The sequence below is a fragment of the Myxocyprinus asiaticus genome, chromosome 30, assembly GCF_019703515.2.
Source record: "Myxocyprinus asiaticus isolate MX2 ecotype Aquarium Trade chromosome 30, UBuf_Myxa_2, whole genome shotgun sequence".
NCBI lineage: Eukaryota > Metazoa > Chordata > Actinopteri > Cypriniformes > Catostomidae > Myxocyprinus > Myxocyprinus asiaticus.
The window spans coordinates 32,057,239-32,079,661 of record NC_059373.1 but is presented as its reverse complement, the minus strand read 5'-3'; the positions used below and the strand labels follow the sequence as shown (position 1 = coordinate 32,079,661).

At 42.7% G+C, this 22,423-nt stretch overlaps 1 protein-coding gene across 1 annotated transcript in view; it reads right to left on the bottom strand.

Annotated features, from left to right (window-relative positions):
* LOC127421608 (neurensin-1-like) overlaps positions 1–19,002 on the bottom strand; it is a 46,476-nt gene extending 27,474 nt beyond the window's left edge. Inside the window, exons 1-2 of the mRNA XM_051664757.1 lie at positions 18,863–19,002; positions 8,592–8,730 (exon numbers count right to left, since the gene is read on the bottom strand). Of these exons, the coding sequence (XP_051520717.1) occupies positions 8,592–8,627 (36 nt within the window). The 5' untranslated portion in view covers positions 8,628–8,730; positions 18,863–19,002. The remainder of the gene's footprint in view (positions 1–8,591; positions 8,731–18,862) is intronic.
* Between the last annotated feature and the right edge of the window lie 3,421 nt (positions 19,003–22,423).

The window sequence follows — 22,423 nt, the reverse complement described above, 5'->3', positions numbered from 1 at the left end:
GTACTACTTTCAGAATTTAATTGAGAATGCCTTTGAGATTCCATTTAGATTCCTGAATGTGAACTGAATTGAATTCAGTAGAATGTAGAATTGTAATTTGCATTTAAGGAAGTAGAATTCAAAGAAATACAACAGCTGTGCAGTTTTTAATGATACATTTTATGTTTCAGTATGAATTATCAATGAACACATCATAAAACATTCGAGTTATTTCGAGAAGCATTAGATGATATTAATATTTTTATAGTAATGATGTAATTTTTTATATGCCACCTATAGGAATTAATATTTAATTTATATACATCATCATACTTTTATTTTATGGGCCAACAACAGTTAATTTCCTAAAATGCTCTAATTTGGAGCCAAATGGCATGGAAGGATGGAATTTTCTGATACACACATTTATTATTAGCACGCTTGTGTGGTTATAGCACAATATATTACATAATCAACAGGTTTAAATTTTGATGGCAATATTTATTTTATGTGAAACCCTTGGTATGTTTACATGCACTTTAAAAGTTCAATTTCAGTGGAACTAAAACAATTATATATCCATATATATATATATTAAAAAAGCTATTAAATGTCTATTAAACTTACCAAAATATGTCATGTAAAAGCTTTAGTTGGACTGAAGTCGCAAAACTCGTTCACTCAGAGACACGGTTTCTGGTCCCATGGAAACCAGGAAGTAATCATGTTCACCGAAACAATGGTGAGCGCGATTCAGAGATTGCATTTTCACTCTAAAATTACATTTTTACTCCACTGACAGTTAAGTTTAGGGTTGGGGTTTGGGTTAGGGTGTAAAGTTAATAAAATACTGTATTTATTTCTGTTACAACTAAAAATACACCTTGCTTTTGGCATCACCCTGTGAACATTTTACATCAATAACACTTCTACCTTTGGTCCCTGGGAGCAGTGATTTGAATTTCAGTTAGCACAGATTTCAGCTGCAGAATATCCTGCCTTCAAAAATTTGATTACGCATTGTGTATACTTGGACAGACAAAGTATAGACTAAGCAAAAACCCACTGTAGCTCAATTATAAATGCACATGTAAAACATACTGACTGGTGTATATTTTGTGGTCAGGGCCGTTTCTAAGCATATGGGGCCCCTAAGCGAAATCCTGCTTGGAGGCCCACTGAAGAATGACACCACAATACAGTCTTCAACAAATTTAAATATATTAACTTAAAATTGGAATATACTAACTACACAAAACGCAAAACATTTAACAATACATGAAGAAAAACATTAAAATAAATTAACAATAAACAACTATACAACTGAACAATTAATGACTGTAAATAACAATAAATAAGTATGGTATTTACAATAGGACACAACTGCAAAACGTTAGCTTACTAATTGTTGCAATTTAATGCATGACAATGAACAAACAACATCTAGCCACGTAGCTGGCTTACATACATTTTTTACCAGTGGTCTGGCTGCGGTTCTCCTCCTCTTCCTTTTTCTTTTTTCCGCTACAGATGGAAAAACCCTTTGAGCATGCGTGCCTCTCCTTGCAGTTACATTCTCCCTTTCCACTCGGGCCACAAGGAGGCCCCCTATAACTGTCTAATTGAACCAAAACAGCTGCCTGACTCTTACTCACAGCTTTTAGTATATTACAAAAAAAAAAAAAAAAAAAAAAAAATATATATATATATATATATATATATATATATATATATATATATATATATATATATATATATATATATATATATACAGTGGTGTGAAAAAGTGTTTGCCCCCTTCCTGATTTCTTATTTTTTTGCATGTTTGTCACACTTAAATGTTTCAGATCATCAAACAAGTTTAAATATTAGTCAAAGATAACACAAGTAAACACAAAATGCAGTTTTTAAATGAAGGTTGTTATTATTAAGGGAAAACAAAATCCAAACCTACATGGCCCTGTGTGAAAAAGTGTTTGCCCCACCTGTTAAAACATAACTTAACTGTGGTTTATCACACCTGAGTTCAATTTCTCTAGCCACACCCAGGCCTGATTACTGCCACACCTGTTCTCAATCAAGAAATCACTTAAATAGGACCTGCCTGACAAAGTAAAGTAGACCAAAAGATCTTCAAAAGCTAGACATCATGCCAAGATCCAAAGAAATTCAGGAACAAATGAGAAAGAAAGTAATTGAGATCTATCAGTCTGGAAAAGGTTATAAAGCCATTTCTAAAGCTTTGGGACTCCAGAGAACCACAGTGAGAGCCATTATCCACAAATGGCGAAAACATGGAACAGCGGTGAACCTTCCCAGGAGTGACCAGAATTACCCCAAAAGTGCAGCAACGACTCATCCAAGAGGTCACAAAAGACCCCACAACAACATCCAAAGAACTGCAGGCCTCACTTGCCTCAGTTAAGATCAGTGTTCATGACTCCACCATAAGAAAGAGACTGGGCAAAAATGGCCTGCATGGCAGAGTTCCAAGACGAAAACCACTGCTGAGCAAAAAGAACATTAAGGCTCGTCTCATTTTTGCCAGAAAACATCTTGATGATCCCCAAGACTTTTGGGAAAATACTCTGTGGACTGACGAGACAAAAGTTGAACTTTTTGGAAGGTGTGTGTCCCATTACATCTGGTGTAAAAGTAACACCACATTTCAGAAAAAGAACATCATACCAACAGTAAAATATGGTGGTGGTAGTGTGATGGTCTGGGGCTGTTTTGCTGCTTCAGGACCTGGAAGACTTGCTGTGATAAATGGAACCATGAATTCTGCTGTCTACCAAAAAATCCTGAAGGAGAATGTCCGGCCATCTGTTCGTGACCTCAGGCTGAAGCGAACTTGGGTTCTGCAGCAGGACAATGATCCAAAACACACCAGCAAGTCCACCTCTGAATGGCTGAAGAAAAACAAAATGAAGACTTTGGAGTGGCCTAGTCAAAGTCCTGACCTGAATCCTACTGAGATGCTGTGGCATGACCTTAAAAAGGCAGTTCATGCTCGAAAACCCTCCAATGTGGCTGAATTACAACAATTCTGCAAAGATGAGTGGGGCAAAATTCCTCCACAGTGCTGTAAAAGACTCATTGCAAGTTATTGCAAACGCTTGATTGCAGTTGTTGCTGCTAAGGGTGGCCCAACCAGTTATTAGGTTTAGGGGGCAATCACTTTTTCACACTGGGCCATGTAGGTTTGGATTTTGTTTTCCCTTAATAATAACAACCTTCATTTAAAAACTGCATTTTGTGTTTACTTGTGTTATCTTTGACTAATATTTAAACTTGTCTGATGATCTGAAACATTTAAGTGTGACAAACATGCAAAAAAATAAGAATCAGGAAGGGGGCAAACACTTTTTCACACCACTGTATATATATGCTTTTTGAACAACACTTGCAATTCAAAGTGCAATTCAACAAATTGTTCTCCCTGTCATTCCAACATCCTGTAGGCCATGGCCAATTCAAGTCAAATTCCAGCTCTTAAACTGAAAAGGAGCCATTTCTTAAAATTCTGCAGTTTAACCCTGGTGTGCGTAACTGGTCCTACTCGACCCGCTCCATGTGGGATTTGAACTGGGGTCTCTGGTGTGGGAGGCAGGCACAAGGAGGCTAAAAGATACAGCCCCTACCATCAGTGGCCAGTGGCTCTTGAGGCCAGGGGAGTGAAGATTACACACTGCACAGCCACCCACCAGCTGGCTACCGTTACATGTGCATTCATAACTGTGGTCCAGTTGTGTGTGTTTGGATTGTGTGTTGCTCTGTGTGTGACGGTGTGTTTTGCTCCCAGTCTGATTGTGAATTCTATGCATGTTAGAAAGCAGTAAATGTGCACATGGGTTGAAAGCCATTCACAGATCAGTGTGTGTGTGTAAGGCACGTATAGGGTGTCTAGCTGGCCTGCAGATGAGGACAGAAGCCTGGTGCAGTAAGGGGGCAGCTGAAGGCAGAGGGGCTGGCAGATGGGGGGGGGTATGGGGTGTCTCTCTCAACTGTTCAGACCTACACTTAACAAGCTCTCACCAGGCACACGGCCAACTAGAGAGGGGGTCCTTCAGCTGCTGTGTATGTGTGTTTTTGTGCACACATACATGTGTCTTGGACTCAAACACAGGCGCCTTCGATAGACTAAAGCCTTTCCTCAAATGTGGGCAAAAGCCCTGTGGCATGAGAATGATACGCAATTTTCTGCAGGCTTCTTTTTTGATATTTTCCACCCTGATTGCCTTTACCTCCACAACTAGGCCTAAGCACAATCACACACTACCCAGGAAACGCTGCAGGACTTGTGTTGATTTATTGCACACATACATCTCTAAATAACATCTTAAACGCTAATGATGCATTCAGTGGCAGAGAGTAATCGTGAATGCCCTGGAGTGTGGACTACTAATACATACCTCAGTGACTTATTGTGCTTGCAGATGTGCATGGACAGGCAAGAGCATACACTAAATTGAGTCAACGGCGTGATTTAATTTGAAAGCTTGTTAGAGCGTATTAAGTAAAGGATAGGCTATATACAATAAAAACAAGTGCAATCAAATTAATGCTTGTCAATATAACAGACATTCATGCCAATACATATGTAACCTATAAACATGAGACGGGGAGGATATTGTGATGTATTTTCCAAAAGGAACTAATGCCTTAAGGATGGCGTCCTGCTGAAACAATCAAGAGATCCCATCAAATGTCTTGTTGTTTGTTGTTTAGTTTTGCTCAAATATTAACAAAAATGTTTTACCTTATGTTTAGGGTTAATGCTTTCTGTGGTTTGGTCTTCATTTGGTTCTGGCATGATAATTTGAAGCATACTGTATGCATGAATATGTTTTATATTGTGACTCTTACAAGTGCCCATCTGATTACTGTTCAGTTATGCACAGTTGAAGTGAAGGACTGTTTCAGTCAAACTAAAACAAAACTCGTATGTAAGACTGTGGCAGGGCGGAGGGCGGGGCCGGACCGTGATGCTGCACACCCGGCCCCTAATCAAGCTGATCAAGCACGAGAGGGATAAAGGCGACCGGAGGTGGCAGTTCGAGAGAGAGAGAGAACTAAAGGCAGCTGCCCTGTATGTGTTTGTGTTTGTCTTTTTGTTTAAGTTAACTATTAAATATTATTTATATTGTTAAGCCAGTTCTCGCTTCCTCCTTTCCATTGAACTTCAGCACCAGTGTAATGAAGTTACAGGGTGTGCAGCATCATGGCCTGGCCTCGCCCTCCTTCCTGCCACAAAGACAGCTGGTTTATTTTCCCAGTTATATTTTGTGAAAATGACTGGCTGACTGTACAATATCCTGCTTATTACATGGCTATTTACAAAATAAATGGACATGAAATACTGATTTGAGTTCAAATGATTTTACTATGTAAGAAGAAAGAGACCACAGAGTGATACAAGTGACATAAAACTAGTACAGCTACGTAGGAAATCAGTTGCCTGGGACAACGGTCAATTAATCAGTTTAGCAGTCATTTTACAAACATATTTGACAGAAGTATGCTGCTATTCACCAATCTGAATGATGTATACCAGAGAGTAATAAACAAATATCTGAGGAAGCCTACCTGCCAGACTGATCACACTGTGAATTCCACGACAGTAGGTCGAAAGTTCTGTTACTAAAATCAGTTTGTGCTTACCGAAATTTGAAGCACTGCCCCCAGTGGCCAACGCTGGAAGTGTTTTTGAAAATATAGGCACTTAAGAAATCCAGTTTCCAGGTGAAATGTACACAGAGGGATGCCAAAATCTATTTGTAAAAGTGAGATTCTTTTTTTTTTTTTTGATGTAAATGATGTAATAAGGTCAACAGGAATGCATATTTTACTAACCAAAACTCCAACCCTAAACCAAACCATCAGTGGAGTAAAAACGTAATTTCAGAGGGAAAATAGAACTTCCAAATTGCGCTCGTCATTGATTATGCAAATGCAATTACTTCCTGATTTCAATGCAGGACAAAAACGTGTGTCTCAGGCCCCATTTACACAATCAATTGGTTGGGATAAAAATCCAAACAAAGTTACCCGTGCAAAATGGAAAATGCTACTTAGATAATACATCATTACAAACATTTATTGATAATTTAAATGCTTACCATCACTTTGACAGTAAGGGTTTTTCTTACATTGACAACTTTTTGGCTGCTGCCAAAGCAAAATTTCAGGTTGCTGAAGCAAATTTTATGATATTTATTTAGCGTTCGGCACTTTGTAAGTACTAAAAATGCTTTTCATCTGGAATGCACGAGTGGTAGTGCCACATAGTGAGCCACAGAGTGATTAGGAAACAGGAGAGACGTGAGTGATTGGGGGTTTGAGGAAAGAGACTATAAATTTACAATTGTATTACAATGGAATAATTCATAGTATATTGTTCACTGTTCAGGTGACAAGATTGCAAGATGGCAGTGTATGTTGTGTCGTTCACATTGCTATGGCAGAATAAACAGAAAAAGGCAAGAACACACAACAAAGCACTTTGACAACTGATGACTGTAGCGTAACCTCATCACATATTTAATTACTTATGTAATTGTATCTGGATTACAAAAATGCATTTGCATGTACATTTCTTTGAATGTGGTCAGAATCCGTCCCTGACCCCCTCCGAATGTGGTTTCAGTGGTCCGTTCACAATCCGATCACAATGCGCCTTGGGTGCATTTACACCTGACATTTAATGTGGTCAAGTGCTATCTGATAGCAATCCGATCACCAAAAACACATGTTAATGCAAGGTGTAAATGGGGCTTCTAAGGCAGCTGACTCAACATGCTTTCAGTCATACCACAGGAGTAGAAAAAAAAAAACATACTGTACAATCTTGATTTTTTTCTTACATTTTTAATACATAACAGAGTGATATTTCATATAAAAAAATACTCTTCTACAACAAGGATATGCAACATATTTCCGGTATTTTGGCATAGAGTGCATGCAACATCACAGAGGGCTGAGAGTGCAGGTTTGTAGCTAGACCCTACTTGACTGCTCTCTGAAATTTGCTTATCTAAGATTAGGATTTCTAATCGATCATTGCTAAGAACAAGAAAGTAATCAAGAGATGGAGGAAAGATTGATCACATCCTACTGAGAGACAATCTCGCAATCACAAGTAAATTCAAACTAAATCACTGAAACCTCTTAATAACATGTACCACCAGTTAAAGGTGAAGTGTGTAATTTTTTTGATGTCAAAATAGGTTCTACTTTCCCATTTTATTGTTCATTGACAATTATAAGTAAGCCAATCATAGGTTTACCTCACCCAAAAGTATAAACACTGAGCTTCCCAGACACTATTAAAACATTGATGTTTATATATTGAGCGGCCCGCTCAGCTCCACCCATCCAGTTCTAGCTCTACCTATAGAGTGAGTTTGGGGTGTGGCTACTTGGTTCAGCCAGTGAGATGTACAGAATAAAAGAAATTGAGCTTCGCCAAAATTCGAAGACTTGCTAAAAGACACAGAGAATGGAGTAAAACCAGAGTGAACATTGGCATCCCATTTACAAGGTGGAGGACACACACACACACACACACACACACACCACCACCACAAATGATGAGATCGCTCTGGCAAACGAGTGCGCCAATCACAAGATCGCTGTGCAAATTGCTAATACACCGATGCCTCCACCTGTCAACAACAGTGATCTCGCCTAGGGTGCCAAAATGGTCAGAAACGGTGCTGTTGTTACACTTACTAATAGTTACCAGAAAAACCCTCCTACCTCTTGTGCTATATCCCCCACACACCCAGCTGCCGTTCAATCCAGTGATGTTATCGGACAAGCCGATTCCTCCACTTTCTGTCCGGTGTGTTATGTTATAGTGGTCTTGTTTATTCCGATGTTATACGTTTATCACCTTTAATTTAGTATGGCCTATTTGTTCATAGGGAATCAGAGAGTGTGAAGGTTGTTTGAAAACATACTTTATTTTTGTAATTCCATTTGTTGCCATTAGTAGCGCAGAGCTTACACACTTCACCTTTAAATGGACCGTGTGGATCTAAACCCACCAATTCTTTGTTTCTCTAGCGGAAAAGTGAAACTTCATTCCAGCAATTAAAAACAAAACAACAACAACAATAAACAAACAAACTTACAAATTGGTTTTGCGTTTGACAACCTGTTAGTCCTTCATTAACACTCAGGCTTTAAACTGACAGAGCCTTGGATGTGTCTTATTAAACATCTGAACAAATTGTTCCAGGGAAAAGTGTATTCCTAACTGAAATATACTGGAGAACACACCTCTCTTCCCATGAGAGCCACAATGGGAACACAGTGAAAGACCATCTCAGCCTAGCTAGCGACCCTGCTGGAAATACCAACTTAGACCAGCATGAATTTCCATGCTGCTTCAGACTAGTTTATACTGGTTATTGCTAATTTGGTGCTGGTATTGCTGGTGGATTCCCATCTATTTTTACACAGTTCTCTGTTATACATCATTCTGATTGGTGAATAGCAGCATGCCGTCAAATATGTCTGTAAAGTGACCGCTATGCTGAATAATTGACCATTGTCCCAGGAATCCAATTTCCTACATAGCTGTGATTTACATGATCTTTACTTACATAGAATCCAAGTATGTCCCAAGGAAGTCCTGCCATTCAAGCCAGATAAAAATCCTGTTGGGGACTCCAGCACAGCAGCATCCCATGGACCAGCATCGAAAACACAACATATGCTGGCGACCAGCAAAGTTGGTATTTTCTGCAAGGAAGAGCCACCATGTGAGGACCATTACATTCAGATCTGTGAAACACAGGAGTATTTAATGCCCTCAGAGGCACTGCAGAGGAGGGATACTCTTCCACTCTCAGAAAGCTCTTTGAACATGCAAAGTGCTCCTGTGGATAGCCTGGTATTGTGTGAATTTGTAAATAATACATGGATACAATAATGATGGATGCCCGCAAAATACTTTTACAGCTTTGAAACACAGCAAGGATGATAACAGCTAATATAACCCCATTAAATGGCATTTGTGATAAATATAGAGTTACCTGCTGCACCAGTTAAATTCTCAGACATAACACAGACAGAGAGATTTACAGAAACCAGAGCGAGAGAGATCAAATGAATATTTATGTCTATGCATGAAAAGAGAAATGCGTGTGATGAAGCTCATTGTGAGGCAGGGGTAGCAGCAGCTGTTGTTGTGCGTCTGCGCCGGGTTCATTGAGATTTGGTGAGGGGAAGCGCATACGTTTATGTTCTTTATGTAAAGGCTGAATGGAGAGACGTTTGAATTAGATGCTGATAGGTGGAGACACAGAGTGTTGCCTTGGCAATGACAGGGGGCACTGTTGCCATGCATTTTGGGACCTTACAGCTGTTTTGTGCCAGTAGAAGTGGGGTGTGCTATCAAAGCGTTAGGACTCATTATCACCACAGCTATGTTGTGTTACCACTACTCATTTGTGTGCTTGGAGACTTGTGTTGACATTAAGGATTAAGGCAGGTTTGTTTAAAAGCAGCTTGTATGTGTGTGTGTGTGTGTGTGTGTGTGTGTGTGTGTGTGTGTGTGTGTGTGTGTGTTTACACACAATACAAAGTCAGACAAAACACCTTTTAGGGTTAGTGTAGTTGAGTTTTGAATTTAGTTTTTATTCCAATTGTATTTTCAGTTTGTCATTCCAATTTAGTTTCATTTTCTTTTCTTTTTTTATACCTGTTAAGCTTTAGTTGAGGTTTTTCATTGTTTTCATACATTAAGTTTATTTTAGTTTTAGCTTTTTAGGGCTGACAAAGTTAATGCATTTACTGATATCATTTAAATATGTTTAACCATATTAAATTTCCATGGGCAATATATTATTATTGCTACCTAGTGGCATTTTTGTGCTTACTGTAATGAATGCATTTTAGTTAATTTTGGAGTTATGAAAAAGTATTTCAGTTTAATTTTAGTTTTCCCCACTATGTTAGTTTTTATTTTTATTTCAGTGAAAATGTTATAATTTGTTTTTGTTTGCGATATTTGGGGATGTCCTAAATTTGAAAATTAATTAATAAGATTAATAAATAAAATAATAAAAAAGTTTGTTTTTGAGTTGCCACATTATGCAATAGACTGGCATGTCTTAAGGTCAATATTAGGTAAAAAATGGCAAAAAAGGAAAAGCTTTCTCTAGAAACTCATCAGTTAATCATTGTTTTGAAGAATGAAAGCTATACGATGCTTGAAATTGCCAAAAAAACTACAGTCTTCAAAGTCAAAGGAGTTTGACCTCTTGTTCGGAGCCCGGGAAGACGATGAGTTATTGAGCGCAGCATCGGAGAGCGGGCTCATCCAGTCGGATGCAGCGGCTTCGACTGGGCTTCCTCTTTTGGGAATGGTCGCCCAGTCTCAGGCTGACGCGGAAATGACAGACATGCTTTACCGGGCGCCCATGAGCATCAGGCTAGTGTGGAACCCTCCACTCTCCCCTGAACTTTCGCAGCTCGACGATTGGTTCCTTGGCTCGGGACACCGCCCACGGCCACGCCCCACCCCTGTTCCTTTCTTTCCGGAAGTACATGAGGAGCTGATATGGTTGTGGGAGGCACATTTTACTGTCCGGTCCCGGTCTTTCAGCTCCCCCGCTCTCACTACCCTCGATGGTGGAGCGGCCAGGGTGTATTCGGTGATCCCCCAGATAGATAAGGCGCTCGCGGTGCACTTGTGTCCGCAGAGTGCCGCCACCTGGTGCGGGCGCCCGAAGCTCCTGTCCAGGGCCTGTAGGTTTACGTCATCCCTGACGACCAGGGCCTACGGTGCCGCTGGACAAGCCGCCTCCGCCCTGCACGCCATGGTTCTCCTGCAAGTACACCAAGCCAAGGCACTAAAAGAACTGCACGAGGGTAGTTCTAACCTGGGATTGATGCAGGAACTGCGCTCGGCGACCGACCTTGCTCTCCGGGCGACGAAGGTAGCGGCGCTGTCTCTCGGGCAGGCGATGTCCACCCTGATGGTCCAGGAGTGCCACCTTTGGCTCAACTTGGTTGAGATGCGAGAGGCTGACAAGGCACGGTTCCTTGACACCCCCATCTCCTAGGTTGGCCTGTTCGGCGACAACGTCGAGGACTTTGCCTAGCAGTTCACGGCAGTGAAGAAGCAGACGGAGGCCATACAACAAATCCTGCCCCGGCGCGGCTCAAGATCCTGCACCCCGTCTGCTCGTCGCCAAGGGTGTCCTCCTGCAGCAACAACACCGGCTCCGCCGCAGCCCGCCCCATGGCTCGGCCCCGGCGTGCAGTCCAACGCTGGAAGGAGATGCCACCCATCTCACGGCCGGCTGCTAAGAACCCGAGGAAGGCTTCGAAGCGCCCCTGAGACAGGCGACCCAGGGGCGAGGAGACCCGCTTCTCTGGAGCTGGTGAACAGACAACTCCATCCCCCGGTAGAGGGCATGGAGGCTGTGGTACCCCAAAGTTCGAAAAAAAAGAGTGGTTTTCTCGTTCCTGGGTCACATGTCCGGTGCACATGGCCGTTGTCATGACCACCGTCCACCGTCCCATTTTTGTAGGTATGGTGCTCCAGTGGCGGACCCCCCGCCCCTGTGCACCCAGCTTTGGCACAAACACGCCCACACGGGATTGGTTCCGGTGGACTACGAGGACGAGATTCCTCTTCCCCCCTCCTCGGCCAATCTTATGGTGGGCGGCAGGAGCCAGGTAAGTGCTTAGATGTCCTTGGACTCAGCACGGCCACGGGGCTCGAGTCCCCTCGATGTGGCACCTCGAGCTCCGCCCCACCGCGAGGTCCCACCCGCCGGTACATCCGACGTGATCATTCCCTTGGTCCCCCTCACCCGGAATTTGGGCACGTGGCTCGTGCTTTCCAATCTGTCGCGATGGCTGGTCCGGACCATCTGACTCGGCTACAAGATTCAGTTCGCCAGGCGCCCGCCCAGGTTCAGCGGGGTCCGCTTCACCTCGGTGAAGGGCGAGAACTCCACTACCTTGCGTGTAGAGATCACTACCCTTCTGCGCAAGGGCGCGACAGAGCCTGTCCCTCCACTGAGATGAAGAAAGGGTTCTACAGCCCTTACTTCATCATACCGAAGAAAGGCGGTGGGTTGCGACCAATCCTGGATCTGCGAGTACTGAACCGGGCTTTGCACAGACACCCATTCAAGATGCTGACGCAAAAACACATTCAAGCAAGCGTCCACCATCAATATTTGTACGCAGCGGTAGACCTGAAGGATGCATACTTCCATGTCTCAGTTTTACCTCAACACAGACCCTTCCTGCGGTTTGCCTTTGAAGGCCAGGCGTACCAGTACAAGGTCCTCCCCTTCGGCCTGTCCTTGTCCCTTCGTGTCTTCACGAAGGTCGCAGAGGCAGCCCTTGCCCCGCTAAGGGAAGTGGGCGTCCGCATCTCAACTATCTCGACGACTGGCTAATCCTAGCTCACTCTCGAGAGTTGCTGTGTGCACACAGGGACCTCGTGCTCCAGCACCTCAACCAACTGGGGCTTAGGGTCAACTGGGAAAAGAGCAAGCTCACCCTGCTTCAGAGCATCTCTTTTCTTGGTTTGGAGTTGGACTCAGTCTCGATGACGGCACGCCTCACGAATGAGCATGCACAGTCGGTGCTGAACTGTCTGAAGGCATTCAGACAGAGGACAGCGGTTCCACTGAAATTTTTCAGAGGCTCCTGGGGCATATGGCATCCTCAGCGGTGGCCACACCGCTCGGGTTGATGCATATGAGACCGCTTCAGCACTGGTTTCAGACTCGAGTCCCGAGATGGGCATGGCGCCGCAGGACACATCGCGTGGCCATCACGCCGATCTGTCGCCGCCTCTTCAGTCCTTGGACCGACCTTGCATTTCTACAGGCAGAGGTTCCCCTAAAGCAGGTCTCCAGGCACGTCGTGGTTACAACAGATGCCTCCAAGATGGGCTGGGGCACCGTATGAAAAGGGCACACAGCAGCCGGTGCCTGGACTGGCCCGCGGCTGCGTTGGCACATCAACTGCCTAGAGTTGTTGGCAGTACTGCTCGCCCTGCAGAGGTTCTGGCCGTTGATCCAGGGCAAGCACGTGTTGGTCCGGATGGACAACACAGCGACGGTAGCGTACATCAACCATCAAGGCGGTCTACTCTCCCATTGCATGTCACAACTCGCCCGCCGTCTCCTCCTCTGGAGTCAGCAGCGCCTCAAGTCGCTACGAGCCACTCACATCCCAGGTGACCTCAACACCACAGCGGACCTGCTGTCATGTCAGGTTACCCTCAGGGGAGAGTGGAGACTCCACCCTCAGGTGGTCCAGCTGATTTGGAGTCGATTCAGTCGAGCACAGGTAGACCTATTTGCTTCCCAGGAATCCTCCCACTGCCTGCTTTGGTACGCCCTGACCGAGGCACCCCTCGGTATAGATGCACTGGCACACAGCTGGCCCCCTGGACTACGCAAATACGTGTTTTCCCCAGTGAGCCTACTTGCACAGACCCTGTGCAAGGTCAGGGAGGACGAGGAGCAGATCATCCTAGTAGCACCCTACTGGCCCACCCAGATGTTGTTCTCGGATCTCACGCTCCTCGTGACAACCTTCTTTCTCAGGGACGGGGCACCATCTGGCACCTGCGATCAGACCTCTGGAATCTCCATGACTGGCCCTTGGACGGGACGTGGAAGACCTAAGTGGCCTACCACCTGTAGTGGGTAGACACGATCACTCAATCTAGGGCTCCCTCTATGAGGCGCCTGTATGCCTTGAAGTGGCGTCTGTTCGCTAAGTGGTGTTCTTCCTGACGCGAAGACCCCCAGAGATGCACAGTCGGATCGGTGCTTTTCTTCCTGCAGGAGAGGCTGGAGGGGCGGCTGTCCCCCTCCACCTTGAAGGTGTATGTAACTGCTATTTCGGCTCATCACGATGCAGTAGATGGTAAGTACTTGGGGAAGCACGACTTGATCATCAGGTTCCTGAGAGGCGCTAGGAGGTTGAATCCCTCCAGACCGCACCTCGTCCCCTCGTGGGACCTCTCTGTAGTCCTTCAGGTGTCTATGGGGAGCTCCCTTTGAGCCCTTGGAGTCAGCTGAGCTTAAGGCACTCTCTTTGAAGACTGTCCTCCTGACTGTGCTCACTTCCATCAAGAGGGTAGGGGACCTGCAGGCATTCTCTGTCAGCGAATCGTGCCTGGACATCGGTCTGGGTTACTCTCATATGATACTGAGACCCCGACCGGGCTATGTGCCCAAGGTTCCCACGACCCCTTTTAGGGATCAGGTGGTGAACCTGCAAGCACTGCCCCAGGAGGAGGCAGACCCAGCCTTGGCGTTGCTGTGTCCGGTGCGAGCTTTATGCATCTATTTGGATCGCACGCAGAGATTTAGAAGCTCCGAGCAGCTCTTTGTCTGCTTTTGTGGACAGTGGAAAGATCATTGACACCATCGTGATGGCATATCAGGCTCAGGATGTGCCACCCCCTGCGGGGTTATGAGCCCACTCTACCAGGAGTGTGGCGGCCTCCTGGGCCCTGGCCAGTGGTGCCTCTTTGGCAGACATCTGTAGATCAGCGGGCTGGGCAGCACCCAACACCTTTGCGAGGTTCTACAATCACCAGGTTGAGCCGGTCTCGTCCTGTGTATTGCAGGCATGAGCAGGTAAGTTCCGGGACAGCTGGCCAGGTGTACCGCTTGCGCATAGCGCCTTTCCCCTCCCTTGAGTTGAAGACATGCGCTCTTGACTCCCAGTCATGTTCACAGACTGTGATCCCTGGATTGTTTTCCTCCTTAGCCCTCTGGCAGTTGAGTTGCGGAGAAACTCACTGCCGGCCCAGTATGTGCGCTAATGAGGCCCTGTACTGAGGTAAGTGCTCCACATGTGCTGGTTCCCTGAAGACGATATCTTCCGCAAAATCATTTTCCTTTCGGTAAACTGCGTCTTCCTTGGGGAGAGCCCCCCCCCCTTTTTGGGCAGGGTGTGGTCTCCGCAGTGTCTTCCCCTTGGGAGGGACACCCCCCGACTTGTTCCTGAAGGACCGTTCGACGCTCATAAGAGCGTTGGGGGAGGTTATGTGACAGCCTGGTGTGCTGGCTACGAGGCATACAGCGGTCTGCCCATCACGCACTGCCAGTTCATGTAACACAGTTCAGATAGTTGTGGCATTTTGTATAGGGACCCCTAGTGTCACTACATCGACACAATGTCGAGTGAGTGACAGATAGGGAACATCATGGTTACTTTCGTAACCCTGTGTCCCTCTTGCCACAACGCTGAACTACCCGCTGAAATGGCCGGGACCTGGTCTTGGCTCCTCAGCACAAAACCTGAATGAGTGGTTGCATACCAGCTCCTTTTATACCCGTATGTCCGGGGGAGTGGCATGCAAATTCCACTCGCCAATTCCCATTGGCCTTTTTTCAAAAAAGCAGAGGTGTTTGGTGCTCCTAAGAGTGACCACTAGTGTCACTACATCGACACAACATCTAGTTCCCTCCATCAGGGAACGGAGGTTACGAAAGTAACCATGACATTTATCCAATCAGAATTTATTCCTTGATGCTTACAAGCAAAGTGTGACAACTGTTTCACAAATCGCATGCCCAAAGCAGCGGGTGAGTCTGAGCTCCACCCCCTCAGGCCTTCAGAATTTCTACAGAATCCCTCAACAGTGTAAGTGAATAGGCATCTAAAGTCAGATTGTCAGATTCATCAGCCAATCAGATTGATTTATTTGTTCTTGGTGGGTGTGATCTTTAGGCTATGTCCCAGTCGAGGCCTTCTTGCTGGCCTTGAGTGACGCAATCACACTTTAAGTAATGTACATAATTTGAAAGCGAAGAGCGCGAGATCGTGCTGACCAGTCGGCTGTCACTGCCACATCACCATTGAGAAAGAGATCCTTATGGTTTACAAACCTGAGATGTTCTGCATGATCGTGTGATTAATTAAACAGGAGAGGAGGACTGATTTTCACTTCAGGCAAATTGATAAGTGCTTTTTGCATTGTTATAGCAACATCAGGAGTTTTCTAAGTGTAAATTAGGCTGCTTGAGAATTAAGTGTCGGATCAAGTTTTGAAAAGTAGTGCTGCGTTCCATTCAACTTGGAAAGTCTGATTTTACAACTTCCTACTAGGAAAAGTGCAATGGAATTCATCTTGAAGTCAGAATTACAACTTGTAGGCTCGTGCATAAATTCTCAACTCCGATTTTGCTGAGATGCAGGGGCATGATGTCACACAAACATGTCAACACTCAGGGAGATATACAAAGTAAGTGATAAACATTCACTTTATTAAGTAATATCGATAAATGAGTTTGTTTCCACATTACATGATATTAAAGCTTGTTTAACAAATGCCTGCAGAAACAGGTGTATAAAACATTATAATCTCTTTTGATAATCGTACACCTGAAGCACAAATGCTAGCGCCGCAGCATTGTTTATCAGTTGGGTTGCTAGGAGACATCTCTAATGAGAGTCAAACCCCTGCTAAGCTAATGGGAGAGTTGCAGTTTTGTTTCCTTAAACATCATCTTCCTAATATCGGGGAATGGAATGCATTTATGGTCGGAGATATCAAATAAGAATATCCCACATCCAACTTGAATGGAACGCAGCATAAACATGTACCCTTACAAAACAAAATTTATTGCAAGCAACATTTAAATTGCAAATATTATTAGATAGATTTTTCCAGGTATTATAGACCTCCTTGGTAGATTCATATGAAAAATTATGATTTTTGACGTTCATTTCACAAAACAGTCATGCTGAGGTTAAAATTAGGATTGCTTGAGCATTAAGTGTCGTTTCAAGTTCTGGCTTTCGTGTGTGGACATGTTTTTAAAATGCCAATTGGTATTATTAGTTAGCTGTGACATAATGTATGATGCCCAAAGGCATAGGGTGTCTAATTCATTGTGAAACTGTGTTTTCTTAATGGCATGAATCACACTGAAGGCCTTGATTTAAAATGCATGGTATACTGGTATATTGAATATTATTATTAATGTTTTTTTTTTTGTATACAGTCTTCTTATTTTGTGTATACTGTATATTATTAGGTAATAGCATTCTGAGATGATATTCTTCTCACCACAATTGTACAGAGCGGTTATCTGAGTTACCATAGACTTTGTCAGTTCAAACCAGTCTGGCCATTCTCTGTTGACCTCTCTCATCAACAAGGCTTTTCCGTCCACAGAACTGCCGCTCACTGGATGTTTTTTTTAGCACCATTTGGAGTAAATTCTAGAGACTGTTGTGCATGAAAATCCCAGGATATCAGCAATTACAGAAATACTCAAACCAGCCCATATGGCACCAACATGTCTCTAGAATTTATTCCATATTAGTAAATAATATATATATGTATGAGAACCGGACACACTGACAAATTCAATGCAAAACAGAGTTCAGTTCTTAAGCCTCTTTTTGTATTGTCTAATCAATGCTTATATATATATATGTATGTGTTTGTGTGTGTGTGTGTGGGTGTGTGTGTGTGTGACGAAGCGGCAATAAGTAATACAGAAAAAGAAAGTGCTACTCACTTTCTACCTCGACTATGCCACCCAGGCACGCCTCCCTGGGAGGGTTACCAGAATTACTGGAAATGTAGAAATAAGGCCACACAGGTGCATTTCACGAGAGAGAGGCAGGAGACGTGAGTATATGAAAACACATTTAGTATTCAATCAATTAATAAATGTATTTAAAGACCATCAGGACTTAAAATGGCTGTCAAATCAGTCTGAAGAAGAGTCATCAAATATCAAACAATAATAAAGAAAAATAACCCAAATAAAGAAAAAGAACACCAAAAACAGCAAGATCACACTTCAAACACACCGGACACTCAGACTTAATTCTGCACAGGCAAAGGCGCCATTCGCAAAAACATACCGTGGTGAACGGAATACAATGATACATCAACGTAGGAGCCGAGGTCATCAGCAGGGTTCAAATAATAAAGAAAAAGAAAAATCACCCCACACATGTGCACACACGCACACTTTAATATCAGGAGCACGGCACACATGAAGAAACCCGTAACCCAAAGCAGGCTCCCCTGCTGGAGGTCCTCAGCTCCTATGAAAAAAACAAAACAACTTCAGTTCACAGCCCTATATACACAATTAAACTGACAAGGGGGGAAATAAATAAGAAGAAGCAAAAAAAAAAAAAAAAAAAGATTTAAAAAAACCCAATAAAACTAGACACCAAAGGCACACACTAACATAATCACAATACCACTCGTTAAGGGCAGAAGCCCAGCCAATATCAATAAAGGACAATGAAACTGAAAAAAGGAAATAAAACATACACACACACACACACACACACACACACACACTTCCAATTGCAATAATGGGGAAAACCTCACAAATGCACACATAAACCGATCAGAAGGCATACACATAAAACATAAGCAATGTAAATAAACAGAAACAAATCAACAGAAAGGAAACACACCCACACAAAAGAAACACAAAATCAAACAAAAACAAGCTCTGCAGCTAACAAAAACAAAAAGCAGCAGCAGCGTCTCCGATAGAAGAGGCCCTCCTGTGTAGCCTATTAGCAGGGACAGTTTTCAGGGCATGAACGTGACCAGTCTGCCTGCAACAATAAAAGTATTAAATACATGCATATTACATTAAAACCCCTCACTAAACACTCATTAGCGCATACATACCAGAAGTGAAGCTTCTCTGACTCGATGAAGGAGCAGCCACAACAACCATATTGGCACAAATAATCCAATCCACCCTCGGTATAAAATTACCCACGCCAACTGAGAGGGTGAACACACCCCGAATGTTCTAAAACACAAACACTAGTCGCAATGCTGCTAGTGCACTCACAGCAGTACCAACATGGATGAGGAACTAGCGCCTACCTGCAAATGAGCAAATCCTCTCCCAGCACCGGTCATAGAATCAGCCTCGACTCTCTAGCAGATGGCATGTGCAATCAGCCTCTGCTCTCTCACAATAACATGCACCAAAAACACCGGATGGCATTCGGAAACAGTTCCGGTTCGAACACGGCCCCTATATATAGTTCCGTGCGTCCCGCTGATAGGCGGCTCAATCAGCGTTATCCATGTCCAGTTTCATTAGGGGGAGTTTGTTACTCCACCACATTCATAAACTGACACCATCTGGTCATAAAATCATCCGCGACTGCTCTTATAAAACAGCAATTTTATCATAGTAAACTCCACACAGCCTTTTAAACAATGCAGTTCCTCAAAACAGCATGTTGGACAAATATTTAAATACAAACCTACTTGGATTTAAACTATTAACATATAAACCTAAAAGACTAAATAAACAAATAACCAAAGAGACAGTTCACTCCAAAAGAATTGTTTAGTGTAAAACATGATAAAAATTAGCGGACAAGCAGTTAATTCTTTAAATTATGAGCTGTTTCCTCACAAAGCAGTTTATTCAGCATCTCCTCCATAGACATCCATTCAAAAAGAATGGCCTCTTGTCTTACCAGTGTAGTGCAATAGAATATCTTTGGAATGGCTGTGTTATGCTAATCTGTGCTAACCTTGTAGGCTTCCCTATCAAAGGGGCTTTGCGTGAAAGCATACATTGTGCAAGAGAGCTCCCGGTTTTGTTCAACGGTTTGAGAATTACTTGGGTAAATATCAAATTTTAAACAAAATGCTCATAAATTGCATTAAATATATGTTCATAAGAGTTGTATGTTAAAATTGAGTGTTTGTTATGGGTTATTTTTGAAGAATGCATATTTTCATGTGTGGAGTTTGACCATGTTTTCCACACATTTGAGGACTGGGTGTGTACATTTAGAATTAATCATATCTTATTTAATTATTTAATGTTTTCCAGTTTAGTCAAAAGATGTTCGATTGGGTTCAAGTCCAGGCTCTGGCTGGGCCACTCAAGGATATTCACAGAGTTGTCCCTTAGCCACTCTTCCATTGTCTTGGCTGTGTGCTTAGGGTCATTGTCCTGTTGGAAGGTGAACCTTCGACCCAGTCTGAGGTCCTGAGCGCTCTGGACCAGGTTTTCCTTAAGGATATCACTGTATTTTGCTGCATTCAGCTTTACTTCAACCCTGACCAATCCCCCAGTCCCTGCCGCTGAAAAACACCCCCACAGCATGACGCTACCACCACCATGCTTCACCGTTGGGATGGTATTGTGCAGGTGATGAGAAGTGCCTGGTTTCCTCCAGACATAACGCTTGGAATTGAGGCTAAACAGTTCAATCTTAGTTTCATCAGATGAAAGAATCTTGTTTTTTCACAGTCTGAGAGTCCTTTAGATGTTTTTTTGCAAATTCCTAGTGGGCTTTCACTTGTCTTGCATTGTGAAGAGGCTTCCATCTGGCCACTCTGCCATAAAGCCCAGATCAGTGGAGTGTTGCAATGATGGATTTCCTTCTGCAAGTTTCTCCCATCTTCACACATGATCTCTGGAGCTCAACCAGTGTGACCACTGGGTTCTCGGTCACCTCTCTTACCAAGGCCCTTCTCCCCTGATTGCTCAGTTTGGCTGAGCGGCCAGCTCTAGGAAGAGTCCTGGTTGTTCCAAACTTCTACCATTTAAGAATTATGGAGGCCACTGTGCTCTTGGGAACCTTCAATGCAGCCGAATTTTTTATTTTTTTTGCCTTCCCCAGATCTGTGCCTCGACACAATCTTGTCTCTGGTCTCTGCAGGCAGTTCCTTTGACCTCATGACTTGGTTTGTGCTCTGATATGCATTTTCAGCTGTGAGACCTTATACAGACAGGTGTGTGCCTTTCCAAATCATGTCCAATCAATTGAATTGGCCTCAGGTGGACTCCAGTCAAAGTGTAAAAACATCTCAAAGATGATCCAGATAAATGGGATGCACCTGAGCTAAATTTCAAGTGTCATGGCAACAGGCTTGGGGAGTAACGAAATACATGTAATGGGAATACGTATTTAAAATACAAAATATAAGTAACTGTATTCCACTACAGTTACAGTTTAAATCATTGGTAATTAGAATACAATTACATTCAAAAAGTATTTTGATTACTGAAGAGATTACTTTGCATTTTATTGTAATTTGTTTAATTTAATATTTAGTCCTTTCAGATGGAAAACATTTATCCATATAAATTATGTGATCCAAAGTGCATTTGAACAGCGGTGAAACACTTTCTTATGATGTGTTACGTTCATATGAGCAGACAGAGAAGTACGTTTGAAGTAAGTCTGAAGTAAGTTTGAAGCAGAAGAAATAGAAATAAACTTTACGCTAAGCTAAAATGCTATTTTTAGCCATCTAGAAAATTCACATTGGATCATAATTTTTTTTTCTAGTAAGACCTTTGATATTAAGGCAAAAATCATATTTATGATAATAATTTTTGTATTGTTTTCTTGTAAAAATATCTAAAAATCCTTAAAACAAGATCAGTTTGATTGATCTTGTTTTAGAAACAACACTGCATAAGATATTTAGGTTTTTCAGAGAATGTATTTTTAACGTGTATTTTGTCTTACTGTACTGGCAGAGTTTTTATAATCAAAACAAGTGAAAAAATCTACCAGTGCTGAAGAAGTAATCCAAAGTATTTAGAATATGTTACTGACTTTGAGTAATCTAACGGAATACGTTACAAATGACATTTTACAGCATGTATTCTGTAATCTGTAGTGGAATACATTTCAAAAGTAACCCTCCCAACCCTGCATGGCAAAGGGTCTGAATACTTATGTCAATGTGATATTTCAGTTTTTTTCATTTTAATAAATTTGCAAAATTATCAAAAATCCATTTTTTGCTTTGTCATTTTGGGGTATGGAGTGTAGATTGATGTGAAAAATGTAAAATTTAAAACATTTTAGCATAAGGCTGAAACAGAAGAAAATGTGAAAAAAATGAAGGGGTCTGAATACTTGAATATGAATGCACTGTATGTCCTTAAAGCCTGGTTAGAAATGCATAAAATGCTTTGAGTGATTTAAGCATGTGTTAAATGCATAAAATGCTGTGAATGATATAAGCATGTGTTAAGGTGATGTTTGCTGAAGCATATGGGTAGGCTAGTGCCCTGTTTGTATTTTATATTAACATCAGCCTCTACCATATTTCATTAACGCATTTCATTACTATATTTCATTTTTGTGTCTAATTTTTGTATTACATTTTTTGTAATTCATTTTTATATATATAATGCCATATCGACCGCTGTTTTTCCTTTTTGATAAACAGCCATCAGAATAAAACCCCAAAAGATATTTGTGTATCCTGTGGTAATTATTTTCAACCCACCGGCTACATACAGTATATAATCCTTTAGAGGCATAGTTGGGTTAGTAATTAGCTTTACATAAAAAAGCAATTCAGGACCATAGCAGTTACGTTCAGATAGCTAAGTAAATGTGTGTGTGTGTGTACAGGTTTAAACTCCATTGTGGGGACCAAATGTCCTCACAAGGA